We start from the raw sequence: 21921 nt of genomic DNA on the forward strand, positions 1-21921 counted from the left end.
ACCAGCAGTATTCCAGCTATATGACGGCAGCCTGTATATATATCTAGTCTGAACCAGACAACCCAGTGATTGATAAGAGCAACGATCCAATTGTCAGCCTATGAGGACATTCAATCAAAGTTACGAGTCAGTGAGTGAGTGAGTATTGTTTTACGCCGCTTTTAGCAATATTCCAGCAATACCACAGCGGGGGACACTAGAAATGGGCTTCATCAAAATTACGAAGTCTTACGAACTGATCTTTAAAGTTGCTCATAACCGACAATGTAAGACTAAATAATTACCCTCCCTTCATCTTGTTTATGAAAAATTAGTCCTTATGATTTTGATCATTCATTGTCATATAATTCGTATGAATTAAGGAAGAAATTGAATTTTCGTAAGTCAGTTGTAAATTCGAAAAAAAACACCAAAAATTCGGAACAGTTTGCAGCTATGTGATGGGTTGAAACAGTCAGAGGCAACTCACGTATTTCCAGCCCAGTGTGGTTTTGCAGCACTCGCAGTAGATGTCCGCAACGGCATGCAACCCCGTCAGCAACACCCTCTCCTCCGCTGGTCCGCAGCCGACGTTAACACTGGAGAAAAGGGCCACATTCAGTATCCAGGGACAGTAGGGGGGATAACTCTTGTTGTACACAGATGAATCAGAACACAAGTTGGTTAGTTTGTTTGTTTGTTGTTTAACGCCGCACTCAGCAATATTCCAGCTATAAGAAGGCAGTCTCTAATTATTCAAGTCTGAACTGGACAATCCAGTGATTTAAATCATGAGCATCGATCCTAATAATTGGGATACAATGACACGTATCAACCAAGACAGCAAGCTTTACTACCCGATCCTGTAAGTTGCCTCTAACGACAAGCATAGTCACCTCTTACGACAAGCATAGCTGCCTTTTACGACAAGCATGGGATGCTGAAGACCTATTCTACCCCGGATCTTCACGGGTGTAGAACACAAGTACGCACAGACACAGTGAAGGATGAGATACTGTAAATCATGAAATTAATGCATAGAATAGGAGTGTCCCTTACACAAAGTGACATATTTTTATCTGGAGGGTATTGTTATGTCCGGTTCACTGCACGCGGACATGCTTGCCCATTTCACGAACACTTAGTGCCCTTACTAACTTCCAGTGATCATTCACATAAATTTCACTACTATTTTGCTTTTGAAGCGTAACGGAATCCGTTATGGCTGGAATACGAGTCTGTTCTCTTGCCTTGACGTTTCACATATATAACGACCCGTGAAGATCTGGGGTAGAATAGGTCTTCAGCAACCCATGCTTGCCGTAAGAGGCGACTTACGGGATCGGGTGGTCAGGCTCGCTGACTTGGTTGAAGCATGTCATTGATCCCAAGTGCGTGGATCGATGCTCATGATATCAATCACTGGATTGTCTGGTCCAGACTCGATTATTTACAGACTGCCGTCATATAGCTTGAATATCGCCGAGTGCGGCGTAAAACAACAAACAAAACAAAAACAAACGAATCATATATATAACAAAACTCACACTACACAATGTACTAGAGAGCTACATTTAGACAAGTGTGGTCAGTTGTTTACGCAAGTTGATGAAGCTGTTGTGACAGTCGTCAACCATGTGTATAACGGCATCTTTGTTTTTGGTAAGATTTGTCAAATAATCTAATTATGACTAACAAAACACCCACCACAAAGTGAAAATGTTCAGTTCAGCAACAACAGTCATGTTGAATACATAACACTGCTCATCTTCCCGAGGCAAGCGAATTAACTGGCTATAAAAGTCCAGTTTCCACCCTTGCCGAACTAGGCTGGTATTATGGAGTTACTTTTTGGCTGGACTTACGTGTCTATGCATAGTCCAATCAAAATCTCGTTAAAAACTGTCGTGCAGATTTCGGTCGATTGCAGAATTTGCAAAGCATGTGCACCAACAACTCGTTGTCAACAGATATTTTCCAAACCTTTCATGTTTTTAATCAATGTGCTCGTGTGATTTGATGCTCTTCACAATGTAAGACCCGTTTTATCACAATATAGATCTTGATTATCGATCAGATGGTCTTGACTTGGCGCCGCCATTTTGTTTGAAACAAATATAAGTGATAGAATCGGATTGGTCCATAGGATCGGCTCAGAAGGGACATAACTCATAATAACCACTGGTTGCGCTACGATGGAGCCCAGTAATTCCAGCCTAGTTCGGCAAGGGTCGAAACTGGACTTTTAAAGTCAGATAACTCCCTTGCCTCGGGAAGATGAGTGAGTGAGTCAGTGAGTTTGATTTTACGCCGCTTTTAGCAATATTCCAGCAATATCACAGCGGGGGACACAAGAAATGGGCTTCACACATTGTACCCATGTCAGGAATCGAACCCGGGTCTTCGGCGTGACGAGCGAACGCTTTAACCACTAGGCTACCCGACCGCCCCTCGGGAAGATGAACACTGCTCAGTTACATTCAAAGGATTATGCTAACTTGTGAAACAACACTTTAAACCTGTACAATCTTTACTGGTCACCTGACCTGTATCATTTGATTTGTATGTTTGTTTGTTGTTTAACGCCACACTCAGCTATATTCCAGCTATATAAGGGCAGTCTGTAAATAATCGATCCAGTGATTGACGTCATGCACATCGATCCACGCAATTGGGATTGATGACATGCATCAACCAAGACAGCAAGCCTGACTACCAGATCTTGTTAGTCACCTCTTACGACAAGCAGAGTCGCCTTTTACAGCAAGCATCAGAGCTCCAGATAAGCTGCGTATCTGCGTAAAATACACATCAGAAATGCAGAAATACGCAGTAAAATAAAATCCAAGCGTATCAAATATGCAACAAACATTACAGATACGCTACAGTGCAACCTACTCCACTAGGAGCCCCTAATGTGCTTCAGCTTGACCACAGTGCAACCTGCACCTATTCGCCCCCCACTGCTAAATGAATGGGCACATGGCTTGTGTGTACTGTAACCAGCAGGCTGACATTTACACAACACATGCACTAGAATAGCCCATTAAAAAGCAGATGCTTTCAAATGTCAGACTGGGTGAAAGGTTACCTGTTCTGAAATTACCTCAAGGGGTAGCTCAGTTTAAAGGTACGACCTACACATGTGCCAAACAATTCACTCAGTGATTGTGGATTTTGGCTCAGCTTCAATGTTTGTTTGTTGTTTAACGTCGCACTCAGCAATTTTCAAACTATATAACGGCAGTCTTTAAATAATCTGGACCAGACAATCCAGTGATTGATATCATGAGCATTGATCCATTACAGATACGCTACAAAAATAAAACTTGTGCGTATCATCAAAATATTGTGAAGTAACCCTGCGTATTCGATTAGCAAATCAGCAACTTATTTTGAAATTATAAACTGGCATTCCGTCAACCTTGCCAAACTCCACGATGACACTTACATCATGATCATTTGCCATCACACTTTCTTGTGGAAGTATCGTGGTATTTTTGAGTCCTATAAAGCTCTCGAACCCACACGACACCAGTTTGCATGGACTAGATGAATAGAGTTTTTAAATATTTAACTTAAATACCCACATGTGTAAAAACTAATGGGTAACAGAAATTTGAATACCCAGATAGAATTACTGATACCCAATGATTTTAAAATGCATGGGTAAAATACCCACAACACCAAAAGCTTATCTGGAGCTCTGAGATTACTTCCGGATCACATACACTTGATTGCTATGTGCACCCCTCTCCCACGAGACACTGAGATACTTACACTGAGTTGAACAGATACGCCCGGCCTTGGCTGCCTTGGAACGACTGAAACAAACCAAATATTAAAGGTCAACCTTTGGTGCCAAGATGAACATCAACATTTTCGTATGATCTTTTACTGTTATCTTTTGTAAGTGAGTGAGTGAGTTGGGTTTAACGCCGCTTTTAACAGTATTCCAGTTATATCACGGCGTGTCAGCTTAATGTGGGAGGAAAGCCCGAAGTGATGCAGGTCTCAGACGTTTACCACTTCGGTGAAACCCACGAGCACGGGTATGGTGCTGACAAACCTAGAAACATAATTGGGGCGAACCGGGATTCGAACCCACAATCATAGGTTTCTGGCATGCCCAAGGGACGCAACTCTGCACAGCGCCTTAAACGACTGGGCCACCTGTGCCCCCAATCTTTTGTAAGCCTCATGACAATAGGACAAATAAGGTCTTGATGATATACATAACAATATTACTTAAAAACTGGTTTGCGAACATAACAAATCTCAGACTACTAGTTACCAACATGTTATACAATTGTTTAAAATTATCCGATTTCCTATAAAAAGCTAATTGATAAATCAAAATTTCGTGTGCGAAATACGCATCGGTCGGAAAGCGCACGTTAAATCTCCGAAGTAAGTAAGTAAGTATCAAAATGAACATTATGAAAAAGATCCATAATTGATCACGCTGAAATATATACCGGGGTATATCCCTTTTGATGGAAAATGCTTGACTTGTTTGTTTGGTTGTTGTTTAACACCACCCTCAGCATTATTCCAGCTATATGAAGGTGGTCTGTAAATAAACGAGTCTGGACCAGGCAATCCAGTGATTGACATCATGGGCATTGATCCATGCAATTGGGATTCGATGACATGCATCAAGTCAGCGAGCCTGACCACCGAATCCCGTTATTCGCCTCTTATGACATGCGACAAGCATGGGTTGCTAAAGACCAATTCTGTACTAAGCTACACTGGTGTTGGGCAAAGGTTACTTTAAGATCCTGACTGGGAACCCACAATCATTTTGAGAGAAAAATATCATTTAATATTCCTGAAATCAGATTGTTGTTAATCAGTGATATAGAGAGCTTACAGCAAGCACATGGTGAGTGGGTGAATATATGGTTGAACACCTCTTTCAGATAGATCATGACAGGGGACACCAGAATCACCCATTGCAGAAGTGGGGATTCGAACCCGGGTCTTCGATGTGATAATCCAACATTTTAACCACTACACTACACTACCCAAGTAGATAGTGGGTGGACATAAGTCTGGTGGATAATAGAACATAGCGGTTTCAACAACATTAACATAAGCCAGTATGCAATATCTGCAAGATGGTATGCAATATGTGCAAGCCAGTATGCAATATGAGCAAGCCAGTATGCAATATGAGCAAGCCAGTATGCAATATGTGCAAGCCAGTATGCAATATGAGCAAGCCAGTATGCAATATCTGCAAGCCAGTATGCAATATGAGCAAGCCAGTATGCAATATCTGAAAGCCAGTACGCAATATGAGCAAGCCAGTATGCAATATGAGCAAGCCAGTATGCAATATCTGCAAGCCAGTATGCAATATGAGCAAGCCAGTATGCAATATGAGCAAGCCAGTATGCAATATGAGCAAGCCAGTATGCAATATGTGCAAGCCAGTATGCAATATGAGCAAGTCAGTATGCAATATCTGCAAGCCAGTATGTAATATGAGCAAGCCAGTATGCAATATGAGCAAGCCAGTATGCAATATCTGCAAGCCAGTATGCAATATGTGCAAGCCAGTATGCAATATGAGCAAGCCAGTATGCAATATCTGCAAGCCAGTATGCAATATGAGCAAGCCAGTATGCAATATCTGCAAGCCAGTATGCAATATGAGCAAGCCAGTATGCAATATGAGCAAGCCAGTATGCAATATCTGCAAGCCAGTATGCAGTATTTGCAAGCCAGTATGCAGTATTTGCAAGCCAGTATTTATACACCAGGAAACACCAGCCAGGAACATTGGTAAACAGATCAGGGGGTGAGGGACACTGCTTCAGGCAACTATATCAGACATGGCTACTTAGCTGACTAAGCTTTCTCCTATAATCAAAGAAATTCATCCAGCTGACAAGAAAAGCAAGCTAAGGGTTTTATTTGACCATTACTCTAGATCCGCACAAAGCATACCTCAAAGCCAGGGCAAACACTAATCTCATTAATCATTTATTGTGAAGCTTGTCCTCCAGGTTCTGAGACCGGTCAGAAAACACAGTGGGAACCCACATCACAAGGTCACACCTCTGCATTACTTCTCCAGATCACTGACTGACGTGTTCCAAAACTATGTCCCTTGGCATCAGGGTAATATTTATGTGGTTCATTCTCCTGTTGGCCATCGTCCAGGCTGCAGTTGACCTTTAGTACATTGGTCAAGTGGGCATTGCTCCACAGTCCTACAAACATGCTGTTGCTGTCATTAAGCCCAAAGTCCTTGCACAACACACCATACTGAATGAATGAGTGAGTATGGTTTTACGCCGCTTTTGCAATATTCTAGCACCATAACGGCAGGGACGACATGCTTATGGTGAGTTAAAGCGAAATGGGGTTTAACGTGTTAAAGATAATTAATCTTATATAGCAAGGTGCATGGGTGTGTGTCCATGTACTAGTCCGGACTAATGCCAGTCTCATAGTGCCTGTCCACTGAGATACCATGCCACAGTTTAACATGGATACCCCACTCAGACCTGGTATACTGACACCGCGCTGACCAGTCCTTTTGTTTTAGCCCCTTAATGCCAGGGCAACATCAAGTACAATTTTTAAGCGTTTATTGGTATTATGGAGATGGGTATCAAACCGCCGACCTTCTCTCTGGAGAGGCTGTATTTATCCAACCATGACGTTGGTGATACCACCCTGCACAAGTGGACAAATCCCAGCTTGCCTCTGCAGGGCTTGATGTGTTCATAGAACGTACTAGTCAAGTGTGAACACCACTAGTGCACTACACGAAGCACTAACACTGTCAGACAGGGTGTAACTAATTGGCATTGCATTATTGAAAGTGTATTGTCATGTTTCGATATTATTTCCAGAACGTTCATTAAAAATATGACAGAAGTAAGTAATCAACATCACTAATTTACAGTCAACTTACTAATTATCCAGTGCTTGACTGTGTTTTCACCATTAAAATTAACCAATATATTTGTCAGGGTTATTTAGGTACGCACTTAAAGCTCCAGAAATGTTTTGGATTAATCATTCACATTAGGTATTGAGAGTTTCGTTGCGACCTCAGTGTTTTTACTTCCTTGGGTCCTGCTTAATGGGTATTTCTAGTTTTAAATAATTCAAAATGCTGTTTCTAATTTGTATCTGTCATGTGTACACGTTACATAAAGTGACAACAGCAATATACAGTAAACTACGTTTACAACGAACACGCTTATACGAACAGATGGATATAACAGACTTAATTTTGGGTCCCGGCCATTTGCTGTATATATGCTGTACACGTGCTTATAATGAACTACGATCATAACAAACTAAAATTAGTGATCCCTTTGGGTACGTTATAACCACAGTTTACTGTAAATGTCTAATCAACAATAAGTGAGTTCATGTACGTGTGGTGCCTGCATTTGATCAGATAGATTTGTACACAAATACAAGTAAGATGAAAAGGATAAACTGGGAAAATATGCGCTGTGTTTTCCTACCACAGGATTTAAAAAAAATTAATGCATATTTGTATGTATGAAACGAATTATTAGGGTAATGGTGATTTATTTTGCATATTTTATACAAACACACAAATTATCTGGTGCTCTGAGTAAGAGTATAGTCCTCATGTATCACCCTAGGTGGGCCAGTAGAAGCTTAGAAGAGGAATCCAGCATTCAGTTTGTCTAGCATTTATCTAGTTGGTCTGCAACTTGTAATCTCTGTGACCGCCTCTGTGTTCCAGTTGTAGAACGCCCACCCGGAGAGCAGAAGGTCAGGAGTCAGATCCCAGGGCGCATCATACCAAAGATTAGGGCTGGGACGGGTAACTCGGGTACCAAGGTACCCACAGGACTACCCGGACCCGTGGTATATTGTTTCATGACCATAATTCACTACATAACTACATGGTTACACGACAATTTTAAGTCTCTTATGTTCGCATTTCTTTATGACTATGAACACGTTCCTTCTGACTTAAATATGTTTGAACAAAGCTCAAACTTCAGTCAACTTCAGTGTATGCATGACCACATCGTTTTAAAAGTGTATCTAAAATCATTCTGCCAGGGCTACAGTCAAACTATTCCCAATCGGACATTTTGTATCTCTTGACACCAACAGCGGGTACCCGGGCAGGGTCGGGTAATAGGGGTGTTGGTATCCGGGTAGTAAATTTGGGCTCGTCCCAGGCCTACCAAAGATGTTAAAAGATGGTACTTGTTATTACCCTGTCTGGCGCTTGGCATTAAGGGGCTTAAACAAGGACTATAAGTGCAATAATCTTGGACGCGACGTTAAACCCCATTTCACCTCACCTCACCTCACCTGTAATCTCTGTATTGTAAAAATCTAGATAAGGCCGCAAAACTAATTTTTTGTATTTAAGGCAACAAGCAAATAAAGGACCGCTGGGATGTACAGATAACTTGAATTTCAAGAAAAAGGATAAGTTTATGTTGTTGTCTTTTGCCAATTTCTTGAAGTCACTTCAGGACTGATCAGTGGACGCTGTATGCCACAAAATGGTGTTTAGTGCCACAAAAACTATTTCACTTGAAATACATTTTTGTAACTTGTAATCACCATTGTCAATAGCAGTATTCTGCTATATACGGTTGTCATAAGAGACCCCACAATACCGTCTGTTGTTGAAAGAGACCCAACAATACCGACTGTTGTCATAAGAGACACCACAATACCTTCTGTTGTTGAAAGAGACACCACAATATCTTCTGTTGTTGAAAGAGACCCAACAATACCTACTGTTGTTGAAAGAGACCCCACAATACCGACTGTTGTCATAAGAGACCCCACAATACCTACTGTTGTCATACGAGACCCCACAATACCTACTGTTGTTGAAAGAGACCCCACACTACCTACTGTTGTTGAAAGAGACCCCACAATACCTACTGTTGTCATAAGAGACCCCACAATACCTACTGTTGTTGAAAGAGACCCCACAATACCTACTGTTGTCATAAGAGACCCCACAATACCTACTGTTGTTGAAAGAGACACCACAATACCTTCTGTTGTTGAAAGAGACCCCACAATACCTACTGTTGTCATAAGAGACCCCACAATACCTTCTGTTGTCATAAGAGACCCCACAATACCTACTGTTGTCATAAGAGACCCCACAATACCGTCTGTTGTTGAAAGAGACCCAACAATACCGACTGTTGTCATAAGAGACACCACAATACCTACTGTTGTTGAAAGAGACCCCACAATATCTTCTGTTGTTGAAAGAGACCCCACAATACCTACTGTTGTCATAAGAGACCCCACAATACCTACTGTTGTTGAAAGAGACCCCACAATACCTACTGTTGTCATAAGAGACCCCACAATACCTACTGTTGTTGAAAGAGACACCACAATACCTTCTGTTGTTGAAAGAGACCCCACAATACCTACTGTTGTCATAAGAGACCCCACAATACCTTCTGTTGTCATAAGAGACCCCACAATACCTACTGTTGTCATAAGAGACCCCACAATACCGTCTGTTGTTGAAAGAGACCCAACAATACCGACTGTTGTCATAAGAGACACCACAATACCGTCTGTTGTTGAAAGAGACCCAACAATACCTACTGTTGTTGAAAGAGACACCACAATACCTTCTGTTGTTGAAAGAGACCCAACAATACCGACTGTTGTCATAAGAGACCCCACAATACCTTCTGTTGTCATAAGAGACCCCACAATACCTACTGTTGTTGAAAGAGACCCAACAATACCGACTGTTGTCATAAGAGACACCACAATACCGTCTGTTGTTGAAAGAGACCCAACAATACCGACTGTTGTCATAAGAGACACCACAATACCGTCTGTTGTCATAAGAGACCCCACAATACCGTCTGTTGTTGAAAGAGACCCCACAATACCGACTGTTGTTGAAAGAGACCCCACAATACCGACTGTTGTCATAAGAGACCCCACAATACCGTCTGTTGTTGAAAGAGACCCCACAATACCTACTGTTGTCATAAGAGACCCCACAATAAGAGGTTTCAAGTATCATGTCTCACTGTAAGAGGACTCCTGTATGCTAATTGGGCGTATTCAATACGGTCCACTGCATCGCTCACGATCACATAAACCCCAATAGGTAATATTTGTACGAGTGGTGTGAGGTCAGGAATCAAGAGAGTAGGTCGGCTGTCTGAGCAGTTATTCCACTGATCCCATTACACCGAGTACATCCGTTAATATAATGTAATACCCGCCACTAGCATTCACTCAACTCTCAGTCAAGTACAAGTGCTAAATCCTTCAAGCAACAGACATTTTCTACTCTTGTGACAACTCCATCTCTGAACAAGTGCTTAAATGGGGATTTGAATATAACCTTAGGGATTCAGGGACTGACACACATACAAAGTCAGTCAAGTAGATGTAAATTCAGGATCTTCAGCAAAATGACCACGTTAACATGAAAGCTTCATTAGCAATGATTAGCCTCGGGGACTTAGCCACGATTCAACCAAGTGCCCTTAGCGGGGAAATTGGGAAAAAAATGTTATTTAGTTCAAAACTGTTATTTTTTCTTGATTTCATATTTTCTTCATTTCAGAGGTAGACTAATGTTGTAATCAATGCAATAATGTAATATTAATCCACTTCCTCTTTAATGGTCCTGTTTTCAGTGTAGGTCATCTTGACCAAGCCATCACATAAGATATAAATTGAGAACTGTTTTTTTATTCCCAATGGGGAACTGACATTTGCTGCAGACATGGATCCGAATATGTTCCACTGATGAATTGATTGATTGATGGTTTGTTGTTTACGGCCGCACTCAGCAATATTACAGCTATATGACGGCGGTCTGTAAATAATCGAGTCTGGACCAGACAATTCAGTGATTGACATCATGAGCATCCATCCACGTAATTGAGATACGATGACATGCATCAACCAAGTCAGCGAGCCTGACCACCTGATCACGTTAGTCGCCTCTTAAGACAAGCATAGTCGCCTTTATGACAAGCATGGGTTGCTGAAGACCAATTTTAAGCCCGATCCTCATGGGTCTGACTCTCGTGAACAAACAGCCTATTTTAAACTGACTCATGACTCATGAGCCTACTAATTTTCCATCAGGCCAGTAACCTTCTGTACTTGGACAAAGTTCTGGCAATAACTTCTCATTATGTAATACATAAATATCTGGCTTCATGTTAACTGGAAATAACCAACGTATCGGCACGTAGGCTGATAATGCATGTGGAAAACATCAGATATGACATACCATACTCGAAGTAATAAGCACCCAGGGTGCTCACAAAATTTGAAATAGGGGGCTCTTATTAGAATATAATTTTGAGTTAAAAGATTGTAAATTTTGTGGTTTATGCTGACCGGCTGAATTGATACAAAAGAAGAATCTATTATACACACGGATATGTTTTCCAGAATTTAATTGCCCATAATTAAGGGTACACATAACACACAAGTGCGTCTTATACATGAATAAATAAGTCTTGTGTACATTGATCAATTGGAAGGGGTGCTAAAAGGGATTGTTCACTAGCCAATATATCAGCAAATATCGCCGTGGGTGTTTATTAGAGCAGAGCGCTTATTACGTCGAATATGGTAAGTGATGAGGTGAATAATGGGGAAGGTGAGTAGTAACCAAGGTAACATCACAGTGACGGTCAGCTACCTTGACCTGGGGTGTGAACTGCTGTGTAGCGTGAAGTGATACATGGCCTGGAGTTGATAAACCATTGCACAGCCAGTGAATGCAATAACCTCATCAGAACCAGGGGACCTCTTACGTCCACATGGGACACAGGGGGCCTTTTACAATCACACAGATACAGGGGGCATTGTACAACATAGCATACAGGGGATCTCTTACGTCCACATGGGACACAGGGGCCCGTTTACAATCACACAGATACAGGGGGCATTGTACAACATAGCATACAGGGGACCTCTTATGATTACATAACATACTGGGACCTTGTAGGTCAGTCGGACCTATTATGATTACATACGACAAAGGGGATGTCTTACGATCACATGGGATACAGGGTACATCCAGTGTTCGAAATACCTGCCTGCCCGACCGTCCGAGACGGGTTGATTTCAACTCGGGCTGCCAGATTTTCAAATCCCCCTGCCCGACGGTCGGGTTATATTTCATATGTGAAAATATTCTAAATATTTCCCAATGATAAGCATTAATTCACATGTAAAGATGAATGATAAAATGTAACCAAAAAGAAACCCCGTTAGCTTATCCTGAGAAACATATGATTATAGTGGGCAGGCAGGTTTTGGTCAGGGCTGGCAAGTATTTCAGCTAGCCAGTCCTGTGGTCTGGCTGAAATTTTGGGTAGTTTCATACCCTGGTACATCGTACGATCACATAGGAGAAAAGGGACCTCTTACGATCACATAGGAGACAGGTGACGTCATAGGATCACATGGGAGACAGGGGACATCCTACGATCACATAGGAGACAGGGACCTCTTACGATCACATCGGAGACAGGGAACATATTACGATCACATCAGAGACAGGGGACGTCTTAGGATCACATCGGAGACAGGGGACGTCTTACGATCACATAGGAGACAAGGGACCCCTAACGATCACATAGGAGACAGGTGACATCTTACGACCACATCGGAGATAGGGGACATCTTATGATCACATAGGTGACAGGTGACGGTGCAGGATCACATGGGTGACAGGGGACGTCTTACGATCACATAGGAGACAAGGGACCTCTAACGATCACATAGGAGACAGGTGACATCTTACGATCACATAGGAGACAGGGACCTCTTACGATCACATCGGAGACAGGGAACATATTACGATCACATCAGAGACAGGGGACGTCTTAGGATCACATCGGAGACAGGTGACATCTTACGACCACATCGGAGATAGGGGACATCTTATGATCACATAGGTGACAGGTGACGGTGCAGGATCACATGGGAGACAGGGGTCCTCTTACGATCACATAGGAGACAGATGATGTCGTAGGATCACATGGGAGACAGGGGACGTCTTATGATTACTGAGGACTGCTTAAGTAAAACATTTCGAGGAATATCACGTCAGTCTTTAATTATTTGAGTCTGGGGTAGGTAAACCACAGGTTCACTATATGAGCAACATTCCATACGACCAAGTTATGATGACACACAAAACAGGCAGGAACCTGTCTACCTGACCTCTTACAACGAAAGAGTTACTTTTGTTTGTTTGTTTGTTGTTTAAAACCGCACTGAGCAAAATTCCAGCTACATGACAGCATTATGTAACTAATCAAGTTTGGACCAGACTATCCAGTGATTGACATCATGAGCATCAATCTACGCAAATTGGGATACGATGACAAGCATCAACCAAGTCAGCGAGCCTGACCACACTGATCCCGTTAGTCGCCTCGTACGACAAGCATAGTCGCCTTTATGACAAGCATGGGTTGCTGAAGACCTATTCTAACCTGGATCTTCACTAGCGTGAAGGGTTGGGATTCTTACAACCACACGAGAAACTTGGGATCCCTTCCGATCATCACATGACAATATTGGGGCAAACACAATGGTTGTCATAAGACTTGAGAATCAAGGTTGGTTGGTTGGTTGGTTGGTTTATTGTTTAACATCGCACTCAGCAATATTCCAGCTATATGACGGCGGTCTGTAAATAATCGAGTCTGGACCAGACAATCCAGTGATTAATATCACGAGCATCGATCCACACAATTGGGATCGATGACATGCATCAACCAAGTCAGGGAGCCTGACCACCCGATCCCGTTAGTCGCCTCTTACGACAAGCATAGTCACCTTTTACGGCAAGCATGGGTTGCTGAAGACCTATTCTACCCCGGAATCTTCACGGGTCTGAGAATCAAGCAGCAGTGCTCACCTTTGATATGAGTTCATCATGGTTTGCTAGGTGCGCCCTGCAGTGGACACAGCTGTATGTGCGGTGACACTTGCTGGGAAGATAGGCTTGGAACGTCTTCACCATCCTGCCTCGAGCTGACAGACATGGACCCTGGCTGTGCAGCAGGGGAGTTAGGAGGAGGGCCAGTCTGCTAGTCGTGGGGGGGCAGGGGGGCCAGTCTGATTGTCAGCGCAACCACTCACACCACAGGGAGGCAGATTCACCAAGACAGAGGGAAGAAATTCGGAACCGATGGATGAGGTTCTTCTGTCTCTAGACCTATGCTGGTGATGCTGGATTTGGGCCTCACGATGGTGAGCTTGATCCTGGAGATGTATCTTGCTGCGGACTAGGCCACTGACGACTCTGTTTGGGCTGTGAATTCACAGTCACTGGGATTGTTAGATGGACAATTGTTGGTCTCTTGTACACATCAGAAGAATGTTTTCAGTTTGGAATCATTGGGCAGCCGTACCTGAAAGACAAAAAAACATCCCTTGTTAGAATGTTTGAAGTAGGGATGAAAATATGAAGTTAACATCATGGACATTGTATAATAACATCAATAAACAATGCATCAGCCATAGCTTTGAAAATAACGGGTTTAGATCTGGCACAAACAAACCAAACAAAACAGAAAAAACTCATTTCGACAAAGGGCAAGGAAGAATTTATCAAAACAAGATTTTAAACCCCAAACTGGCTTTTCCAGCTTGTCATAATATAGCCATCACCCAAGGACCCACCCTTCCACCCCGATGTAACCATGGTAACATGGGTTACAGGGGGGACTGTCAGCCCAGTTGTATAAGTTCCTGCAATTTCGCTCTGCAGAGTTGTGTCCCTTTGGCATGTCAGAAACTTGGTGTTTCTTGGTATGGTACTTTTCGGTTTGTTGGCAACAAAGGTTTCAGTGAAGTGATAAACTTCAACCTGTGTCATGAGAGGCCTTCCTCCCACATCAACTTGATAAAGCTAATAAATTGTATGAAACCATTCCAAGCCACTTTAAACCAAGCTCACTGGTGTTACATGTATCAATACAGGTCTATGGGACTTAGTGACCGCCTCCGTGGTCTAGTGGTAAAGCATCCGCCCGGAGAGTGGAAGGTCCAGTGTTCGATCCCCGTCAGCGTCATACCAAAAGACGTTAAAAGATGGTACTTATTGATACCCTGTCTGGCAATCAGCATAAAGGGGCTAAAACAAGGACTGGTCGGCTCGGAGACAGTATACTGTGTCTGAGTGGGGTATCATGCTTTACTGCGGCATGGTATCTCAGTGTGCTAGCTGTATAAATCGGCATTAGTCCGGACTAGTACAAGCAGCCACACACACACGTGCATGCTCGTCGCTATATAAGTGCAATAACCTTGGACGCGACTTTCAACCCAATTTCACCTCACCTATGTGACTTTGTGAGCTGAAAGGTCCCCTAAGTATGCTAAGAGTATGCACTGCTATTGACACATCAATGGCCGACTTGCCGGACTCTTAATGTGAGATCACTGGACAAACAAAACAAACCGCTTCAGTTGCCAGTCCTTATAACAAGAATTAAATATAACTTTGAAAAAGTGTAAACATCAATCAATGACCAATCAAACGGACAGCAATAGTGTTTACTTCCTTGTTATGATTTGGATCACACTTTAGAACCGCTCTCTGATTGGTTGACCAGAGTACCATGTAGCCAATAGTGCACCATCCAGAAGGAAGTCATGGCAGGTTGCACTGGTTGCCCCAAAGGTATGGGTTCCTTTCATTACGGATCAATAGTCAAAGTCAAAAATAGTTAACTTGTGTGTAGGCCATTGGCCCACATACAAGAAATGCAATGCCAATAATACAATGTCAAGCGCATTACATGGATTTTACGACTTCATGTCTTTTTTTGTATGCATAATATACATAATATTGCAGACGTTTTAATAACTTATCCGGAGTTGTACACAATAAACTTTTGAATTTATATATAGTTGGAAATTTCCAATACAATTCTGGCAAATAAACTTTACGCAGCTCAGCATAATGTTTACCGATCAATACGAAATGATTTTCATCTTCAACAGACATATTGCAAACAGGACACATGCGTAAACATGATTCAATAGATTGCCACGTTCTGTCGTAAAGGTAAAACATTACATCTTAATTTAATAAAACACTGCGTACATGTTAGCTATATATGTTTTGTATATCTTTCAGGTTCAAACAGTGTCTTATATTCTTTATACATTACATATCGGGTACTACTTGAGTGTTGACATCCAGTTTTCATCTACAATTGTCCCCAACAGACTGGTTTAACCATACAAATCCCAAACCATGCGAAAATAAAATGTTACGAACAGATGCTACCCAGGTATTATGACCCATGTTGTAGAAATACATCAACATGTTATATACTTTTCTTGGGATACGCCCTTCATGCATTCTGGTTATTTATAACCAATACTTTATAATGTCGTTACATCAAATTTAGTTACTCGATCCCAATATCTTGATGGGCCGGTCAGCCAATCTGTATGGGTTTTACAAAGACCGTGATTAACCAGTCAGAGAGTAGGATTTTATGACAAGAAATAATATCATGTATTCCCGGGATTCCAAATTTCACAAGCCAACACACATCAGTGACCTTGATAACCCTCCTACCCAGAGTTCCTTGGGGTCAACCTAGTGCCTCCGCCAAAGGCTAGTGATTCGTCACATCTTACACAGTCCATTAAACACATAACACGTTTTTCATCGATTTCATTTCTGAAAAGTCTACACAATAAGATACACATATGTCACAAAATGGTCAACTTTCATCGAGAAAATATCCTAAAAAAAGGGAAAACTATTTCGAATTGCATATTTATCCTTTGTTTACATTGGTGTCGTCAAGCCACTTTGATGTATAAAGTGCATTGTCATGCTCACATGTGTATAAGTACAATGGTTTCAATCACATGCAGCCGGATACAATGAACATAACTGTTTTACAAATACACACACTTGTACTTCGACTTGGAATTAAATCTCATCAGTTTATTTGTAACTTTATTTGCTTTAACACGCTTTTAGGGGGAAGTTCTTCATGCATTTTTGGGAGCCATGGTTTACCCCGCGGTGCATCCGGAGTAGCAGTACATCGAGGAGCGTTATGTCGAGGGACCACTGTATATAGAATAAAATTATGCACAACAATATGCAAAACGCACTGAACGGCTTCCAAAGGCCAGTCTGCTCTGATTTCAGAATAAGCGTGTTTGTTTACAAACAAGATAAAAGTCCAGCCATGTGATATGCAAATTTTCCAGTGACAGTGGTGCAATACTATGTCATCACTGCAGTGGAGTGTGTGACGCTGACCCAGCTACCTGTGGGGATTCAGAGTGAGTGAGTGAGTGAGTGAGTGAGTGAGTGAGTGAGTGAGTGAGTGAGTGAGTGAGTGAGTGAGTGAGTGAGTGAGTGAGTGAGTGAGTGAGTGAGTGAGTATGGTTTTACGCCGCTTTTAGCAATATTCCAGCAATATCACGGCGGGGGACACCAGAAATGGGCTTCACACATTGTACCCATGTCGGGATTCGAACCCGGGTCTTCGGCGTGAGAGTGAACGCTTTAACCACTAGGCTACCCGACCGCCCCAATTCCGGGTCAGAATACAGGTCCCCAGCAACCTCTGCTGGTCGTTGTGCCCACATGGATCAGGTGGTCAGTCTCAGGACTTGGTGGATTGCATGGCATCGTATCATGATGACGTGGATTGTTGCTCATAATATCAATCACTGGATTGTCTGGCCCAGACTCGATTACTCACTGGCTACCATTACACATCTTCCAAGAGAGTTAACTGACTACGTAAGTCCAGTTTCCACCCTTGCCGAACAAGGCTGGTATTATGGAGTTACATTTTAGCTGGACTAACAAATCTATGCATAGTCCAATCACAATCACATAACTAAGTCGACATCTACTTTGTGCATCCTGCAGTGCAGATTTCGGTTGATTGCAGAACTTGCAAAACATGTGTACCGCCAACTCGGCATGAACAGATATTTTACAAATCTGTTCATGTTTTTAATCAAAGTGCTCATGTGATTTGATCCACTTCAGACCTGTTTTATTACATAATAGATTTTGATTATCAATCCGATCGTCTTGACTGGGCGCCGCCATTTTGTTTGAAGCAAGTGCACGTGGTATGAGAGGTGGAATCAGATTGGTCTATAGGAGGGCTATAGGAGGGCCATAACTGGTAATAGCCACTGGTGGCGCTCAGTAACAATCAAGCCCAGAAATTCCAGCCTAGTTCGGCAAGGGTGGAAACAGGACTTTTAAAGTCAGTTAACTCCCTTGCCTTGAGGAGATGACTGTTACATAACCGCAGTATTGTTGACTGTGGCTTAAAACAACATTCACTTACTCACACAAAACCAGTCTGACTCCACCATACAAAGTTGTCGGTATGAGAGGGGTGTACGATTGATGTATCAAAGAATTACAAATTAACACCTGACGATACAAGATAATATCAGTTATTTACAGGCTGCCATGGTGTTGCTGAGATATTGCTGAGCTCGCATAAAACAGCACTCACTCACAGCCCCATCAACTCCCTGAACAGAGCAACAATAGCCATTGATAATTACATAGAACAATATATAAATATCACCCGGATTTTACAATAAACATGATTTACAATGCACACCACCTTCAAGCATATTTATCACTCTTTGTTCTCTCGGCATGCCGAGGACCCAGGTTTGATTCCCGACATGGGTTCAATTTGTGAAGCCCATTTCTGGTGTCCCCCACTGTGATATTGCTGGAATATTGCTAAAAGCAGCGCAAAACCAACTCACTCACTCACTCTTTGTTTGGTTGTTTGTCGTTTAACTGCCACACTTAGAAATATTCCAGCTATATGACAGCTGTCTGTAAATACCCAAGTCTGGACCAGACAATCCAGTGATTGATATCATGAGCAATGATCTAAGCAATTGGGATACGATGATAAGCATCAACTAAGTCAGCGAGCCTGACCACCCGATCCCGATAGTTGTCTCTTACGACAAGCATGGGCTGCTGCAGACCAGTTCTAACCCAGATCTTCAAGGGTCATTAATCTCTCTAATCATCCTAATCAACATCACAAAACATTCACTCACACATGAACGGGCTGAACATGGCACTGATAACTTCACACCAAAATATACACATATCAACTTGATTCTACAACAGTGAACCATTTGACAATGCAAGTTACCTCAATACATGTTTACCATATCCCTAATAAACCCCCTCATCCTCCCCCCCATCCCACAGACACACACCACCCCAATCCCCGCTCCACAACACTCTAAACACTAATAGTACCTCACAACAACTCCACTGCTGAGTCAATAATTAACAATTAGCTTGGACTTCAGCCAAATTTACCACTAACAAATCCAAGCAAATGCCATATTCAGGCTAGGAGAATCTGGTTGGTGCACCACAGCTGATTCACAGAGCGGTTGTACCTTTAACACAGCATTAACCCACAGCCGCCTCCGACTGACACACACCAGCTTATCAGGCCCTCGAATAGGTGCAGGTAACCTTGACCTTCATACAGTGTTTACAAGTTGAGCAGCATGGAGTACTTTGCTCGGCTGCAGTCGGTTCGGAGATGTTCTGCACAAATAAAACAGACCAGATACTAGATCAGCTGGGGTCTTGTATACAAACCTTGTATAGTCTTGTGGGGAACGTGTGCGTGTTATTCTAAGACCAGAAAACTAATCTTGGCCAGTAAGAAAATCAGTAATGTATGTGTGTCTGGTGGAGATAAAAATATCCACGGGATGAAAATTGCAAGTAATCTTCTCCGCTATCTGGAGCTTGATCTAAGTATCAACTCCACTGCTTGAGTTCAAAGTATATGATTTTTTTCTTTTGGGTGAAAAAATACAGCTGCGGTTATATTCAGTTAATAGTTTTTTTGTAATCATTTTGCAATATCGTTTTTATTTATCATGGTTTTAATCTAAGTATAAATATTTTAGGGGAAATATAATATCTCTAGTGCTTTAACAAGTTTTATGTTTCTGTGTATATATATGATGTGTATATAATTACTCAAAAGAAGTTAGAGAACGCCCGATTCTTTCATATTAGAATAGTAATATGAATATTAGAATAGTAATATGAAAGAATTGGATGTTCATTAACTTCTTTTGAGTTATATAATGTTCATTGACAGATCGGCAAAAATCAAAGCTAGATGTATCAGTTTAATAAAATGGCTTACTGGTTGTCCATTGTATTTATAATCACGATAATAGAAATGAATTAACACAGAGCTACAGATAAGCTGCGTATTTGCGTAAACATACTCCCCCAAAATATTCAAAACCCAATTACTTTCAATTAACTTACGTACAGAAACACATGCATTAAATAAAAAAACTCAAATGTATGAAAACAGCTCGCGTAAAAACATAATGAAGCTTCTTCAGCATGCATACAAAGGAGCTAATTTCCAAAACACAATTATGAACTAATTTACTTTCTGTAACAGTTATATACATCTAAAATATTATTTCATTTTTTCAAAATCTTAAAATGTTCACTTATTTTGGGAAAACCCCAAAAGAGTGTTGAAAAGATGAGTTAAAAAATATTGGTTACCCAATGAAAAATGTAATAACCAATTAAAATAGAAACCCGAGAGTAAAAACTCAATTGCTCAAAATGTTATCTGGAGCTCTGTTAACACATACAAACTTATTTTATGACTGCAATATGGCTGATGCATTGTAATATTAATACTCATTCTATCTTCATGGAAACCGGTGTAAAGCTGCACAACCGAAGTGGTTGAGTGAAATAGTGAGGTAATCTCCGTGCACTCGATGAACTAACTACCTGTGCTCCACTGAGCAGAGAGTGCTCACATATATGCAGACACTGAACCAAAGAAGGTAGGGTCATCAGGACTATTTTTGAGGATATTTTTATGGAATTGAGTGCTCAGTCTTCACTACAAAAATATATCCCCCAAAATAGCTATTTATTTTGGTTATGTATATATTCCATGATATTCACAAATATTATAGTACACCAATGATCCTTTAGTTACTACTACTACTACTACTACTACTACTACTACTACTACTACTACAACAATTAAAAAAACAACAACAAAAAACAGGTCATAGGATCCGGGCACAAACAAGGGACACAACTCTGCACAGGGAAGGCAAAACCTTTGCAAGGAGGGCCACCTGGTACTGCAGCTTTAATTAATGAAAGGCAGAAACACTATACCCATTACAAACAAATAAACAAACACAGACGGACGGAAACTAAAAATAGGCAAGACACAGTTTGGAAATGTGATGTGATGAACACTTGACCCCACAACATAGTTTAGCTCAGTTTGTGTAAACACTTGACCCAATAACACAGTTAGCAAAACAGAGCCACACAGGAGTCAAACAGAAATCTTTAAAAACAATACCTCAGTCATAGGATCCGGGCACAAACAAGGGACACAACTCTACACAGCGTAAGCAACCCTTCACGGGCAGGGCCACCTGGGACTGCAGCTATAATTAATGAAGGACGGAAACGCTATGTATATACCCATCAGACTTCAACATTATATAACAATATTATACTCAGGCGACTATGCTTGTCATAAAAGGCGACTATGCTTATCGTAAGAGGCAACTATGCTTATCGTAAGAGGCAACTATGCTTGTCATAAAAGGCAACTATGCTTATCGTAAGAGGCAACTAATGGGATGGTGGGGTGGTCAGGCTCGCTGACTTGGTTGATGAATGCCATCGTATCCCAATTCTGTGGATTGATGCTCATGATGTCAATCACTGGATTGTCTGGTCCAGACTTGATTATTTACATCTGCTGTCATATAGCTAGAATATTGCTGAGTATGGCGTTAAACAACACACAAACAAACAAACAAACACACATATACTCGGGTAAAGCTAAAACTGCT

General features: G+C 41.7%; 1 protein-coding gene across 2 annotated transcripts in view; it reads right to left on the bottom strand.

Moving 5' to 3' along the window:
- The window catches only part of LOC124137809 (protein yippee-like 2), a 55932-nt gene that overhangs the window by 3642 nt on the left and 30369 nt on the right, over positions 1–21921 (bottom strand). Inside the window, exons 1-4 of one of the 2 annotated variants that reach the window (XM_046504260.2) lie at positions 19438–19561; positions 13904–14399; positions 3760–3803; positions 470–578 (exon numbers count right to left, since the gene is read on the bottom strand). In XM_046504260.2, coding sequence (XP_046360216.1) covers positions 470–578; positions 3760–3803; positions 13904–14008 — 258 coding nt within the window. In that variant the 5' untranslated portion in view covers positions 14009–14399; positions 19438–19561. Of the gene's footprint in view, positions 1–469; positions 579–3759; positions 3804–13903; positions 14400–19437; positions 19562–21921 lie in introns of those variants that run through there. The other variant, XM_046504259.2, reaches the window with a different exon arrangement.

The sequence above is a fragment of the Haliotis rufescens genome, unplaced genomic scaffold (genome assembly GCF_023055435.1).
Source record: "Haliotis rufescens isolate VD_foot unplaced genomic scaffold, xgHalRufe1.0.p SCAF_57, whole genome shotgun sequence".
NCBI lineage: Eukaryota > Metazoa > Mollusca > Gastropoda > Lepetellida > Haliotidae > Haliotis > Haliotis rufescens.